Genomic DNA, 4,102 nt, shown 5'->3' on the forward strand with positions numbered 1-4,102 from the left:
AAAATGTGGGTTTGTGTTTCCAATAACTTTTGATGCTAAAAAAATCATTACAGATATGTTGGAATGTCTTAAGAAGGAGAGGCCTCGTTTGCAGACACTTGGGGCACTTCAAGGGGGTCTCAAGGAGGAGGTGATGTCCAAAAAGTTCTTACTTATGCTGGATGATATTTGGGAGGAGGAGGATTAGAAGGATAAAAGCAATGGGAGGATGTGCTCGCCCCTCTAGCTTCTTAGGGTTTTGGTAGTAAGATTCTGGTAACAACTCGAATGGAATCAGTTGCTCTGATGTTTGCAAAAGTAATTAAAAAGGAGGAGAAAATAGTTAAATTAGAGGGCCTAGAGGAAGATGATTGTTTGCAGCTCCTCAACTCTCATGCATTTGCTGGTGTAGAGAATTCCCCTGATACAACAACAACAACAACGTCAAGCCTTTATCCCACTATGTGGGGTCGGCTACATGAATCCTTTTTCTCCATTGTGTCCTATTAAATGTCAAATTCTCGTTTAAATCTAATTAAAAATGGTCATTCCTAATATTTTCTAATTAAGTCTTTTTAGGTCTGCCTCTACCTCTCTTAACATAGGTCAAATCTAATAACTCTACGCTCCTAACCAGGTCATTGGAAGGCCACCGTTTTATGTGACCAAACCATCTAAGGCGACTCTCTCTAATCTTATATTCTACTGGAGCTACTCCAACCTTTTCACGTATATGCTCATTTCGTATCCTATCTTTAAGGGTAAAGCCACTCATCCACCTGAACATCCTCATCTCTGCCACACTTAACTTAGTATTATGCTTCTCTTTTAATCTCATCCACCATAGAGGACCCCCCTGATGATCATAAAAAATTAAGAGCCATTGCTGGAGAGATTGTTAAAAAGCTTTTAGGATCTCCTTTGGCAACTAAAGTCATTGGTGGTGTAAAGGAGAACTGGTGTGGAAACCTGCAAATAATGAGAGAAACTAACAGGGAAGAGGAGATAGTTAGGGGAACAAGAGATTTAGAGAGGAACAAGCAGTCCAGAGAGAGCGAGAAGAGGAAGAAAGGCAGGGGAGAACCCGTTTTCGGGAATACTATATCAGTAAAAACAGAACTATCGCCTCCAGTGAGGTATTTCCCTATCTATACTAAGAAGAAAGCTGACTAGGAAAAGTAATGCTGCCAAAAGTCTGTAAAATAACAGAAAGTAAAAAGAGCTAGTGGAGGCTGCTGCGGACGTGGCTAGGAATAATGGGACTAGGAATAGTCATCACATCAAGAACTTGGATCAAAGGCATTGGAGGTCAGTTCTAGAAAGCAATTTATTGTATCAGAATTCTATCCATTCCATCTTAAGACTGAGCTATATAGTTCTGCCAAATCATCTACAAAATTGTTTTGCATTTTGTTGAATGTTCCCACAAGACCATACGTTTGATAAAGATGATTTAGTCCGAATGTGGATTGCATTGGGTTTCATTCAGCCATCTCAAGGAATGACTATGGAGGATATCGGAGGAAGGTATTTTGATATTTTAGTCAAAAAAAATTTATTTGACAAGGTCGGAGATGACTACAAGATGCATGATTTAATACATGAGTAAGCATCAAAATTTTTTACACATGAATGCAGAAAACTTGTGGATGATGAAAAGTCATCTCTCGAAATTTCTGAGACTATTCGACACTTGTTTGTTCTAACTTCAAATTCAGACATTTTGAGAAAGATTGAGAAGTTTAAACATCTGCATTCTCTTTTCTTGTCGTATAAAGCTTTTAATGAGGATATTTACAGTGCACTTGTTGAAATGTTCAAAACATCAAGAAGCCTACGCTTATTATACGTATCTGCTCTAGACTTGAAAATGATACCTGAGGAGATTGAAAATTTGATACATCTATGATAGTTGAAGATCAAAAATGTTTTCTCACTTGATGTCACTAGTCTACCAATATCTCTGAGTAATCTCTATCACTTGCAATACATAATTACCTATAATTAATGGGAAATGTTAGGCCAATATGAAGTTGATGATTTTTTACGAAGTGACATTAATAACCTTTTTAACTTGCGTTACTTGAAATCGTCCAATAATTATATTTCATCGATATGTGGGATTGGGAAGCTAAACTTTCTTCAAGAGCTGGATATGATTGATTTTAGAAATGAGATGGGTTATAGAATTGGGGAGTTGGAGAATATGAATGATCTTTGCAAATTAGGAATCAATTGCCTTGAAAATGTTAAGGACGTCGAGGAGGCTTGTAGTGCCAATTTATGTGCCAAGAGGAGGCTCACAGATTTAACCTTATGTTGGAGTAACACTCATTTTAGGAACATCGATTTAGATGAGAACGTGCTCGACAACCTTCAACCACCAAAATGTCTAAGGAATCTGAGCATAAATAGATACATTGGTGCAAGGTCTGCAATATGGATGAACAATGCCAATCTGATCTCCAATCTAGAGAAAATCGAATTGACATATTGCAGGAAGTGGGAAACTCTTCCACCTTTTGGGCAACTTCCCTTCCTCAAGTCTCTAAAACTTGATGAGATGCCGAAAGTAAAATGGCTCGAAAGTAAATTTGATGGGAATGATAAATACCATGCCTTTCCATTGCTAGAGGTGTTATATATTTCCGGATTAGGAGCATTTGAGGATTGGTTTGAGGCAGGAGTAGCTGCTGAAGATGGATGTTTGTTTCCTTGCTTAATTGAACTGGAGCTATATCACTGCCCGAAGTTGAAAGAGTTGCCCTCTTTGCCTTCTAACCTCAAGAGCTTGAAGATAGGTAACATTGGATGGAAGACTTTGAATTTCTGTAGCATTTCAAATTCTATTCCCCTTGAAACATTAGAGGTTTTTTACTGTGAAAACATTACATCTCTTCCTCTGGCTGATGAAATAGCAAGACTTGCAGCACTAAGATACTTGCTAATTAAAAAGTGCCCCAATTTGATATCTCTCGGAAGATATCCACAAGTGGAGAACACTAACACTTGCCATCTCATACTCTGCGATCTCTGTATAAATGATCCATCGGTGTTGCTAATGGAGCCATTGAGAAGTATGACCTCGTTAAAAAGGCTTACTATTATGGATAATGTTGAGCTGGTTTCATTTCCAAATGAAGCGGATCAGTGGTTTCTGAAAGTTAGGTCCTCTCTTTCTGAGCTTCAATTTGCATTTCTATTTACATTTGATATGATATTATAAAAGATTATTATGCTTAAAGTTTAGTCATAATAATTTCAAATCTATTTGTGAGTTTAGTATTATATATTTTTGCTCAAAGCAAATCTCATATAGTACTAAAAAATTATTTAGGAAGTAAGAAAGTTAACAACTATGCAGCGGTTCATGTGAAGTTATTCTTGATTACATGACTTATGTTCCACTTGGGTCAACTTTCTTATTATTTTTTAAATAACTTTTTAGTATAAAAATTTTTGAACAAAAACTTTCATACGAAAACTATTCTAAAAAACCTTAAAGACCAAGTTTTATGGTTTACAGACCGCATGTAACCATTTCCAATTGGAATGCTTTACTGCTTTTCATATCTCCGCGAAGCGATCAGATTACAAAGAAATGATTGAGATGAAGTATACCATAATTTCTCTCATCTCATCAAAGGATCATCCTTAGACTTTAGTGGTTGTTTGGTAAAAGTAGGATTTAGTAAATATTGTAAATCTAAGGTTTGAAAAATCATGATGATAAATCTTCAAAATTATTTCATAAAATAGTTGTTAAATCCTATTATATAAAACTGTTTGGCAACGTAATATAGGATTTAAGCATGTTAGTTCATTTAAAAATTAAATTTAATGTGTTACAAATTTAATTACATGTTAAGTATAAGTTACTTATTAATGTTAGTTTTAATTATAGTTAACAAATTAGAATGATAAATAATTTAATTAGAAAAAGCTTAATTATTAAATAATTTAATTACTAATTATAGTGTTATTTATTAAATTAGTTGTTTATGTGTTAATTTAATAAGAATTTGATATCTAATTATATTAATATAGTTATTTTTTTAAATAACTAATTATTTAACTAATACTCCTACTAATAATTTAATTAATTTTGAAGTATTATTTAATT

General features: G+C 34.4%; 2 protein-coding genes across 2 annotated transcripts in view; both read left to right on the forward strand.

Annotated features, from left to right (window-relative positions):
- The window catches only part of LOC110106333 (disease resistance protein RGA2-like), a 9,628-nt gene that overhangs the window by 2,171 nt on the left and 3,355 nt on the right, over window positions 1–4,102 (forward strand). The gene's annotated exons all lie outside the window — the stretch shown is intronic.
- LOC110106331 (putative disease resistance RPP13-like protein 1) lies at window positions 1,269–3,616 on the forward strand. Its single transcript, XM_020836199.2, has one exon. The coding sequence runs from the start codon at window positions 1,994–1,996 to the stop codon at window positions 3,203–3,205; it is 1,212 nt and encodes a 403-aa protein (XP_020691858.1). The 5' UTR covers window positions 1,269–1,993; the 3' UTR covers window positions 3,206–3,616.

This window comes from Dendrobium catenatum, unplaced genomic scaffold, assembly GCF_001605985.2.
Source record: "Dendrobium catenatum unplaced genomic scaffold, ASM160598v2 fragScaff_scaffold_250, whole genome shotgun sequence".
Classification (NCBI taxonomy): Eukaryota; Viridiplantae; Streptophyta; class Magnoliopsida; order Asparagales; family Orchidaceae; genus Dendrobium; species Dendrobium catenatum.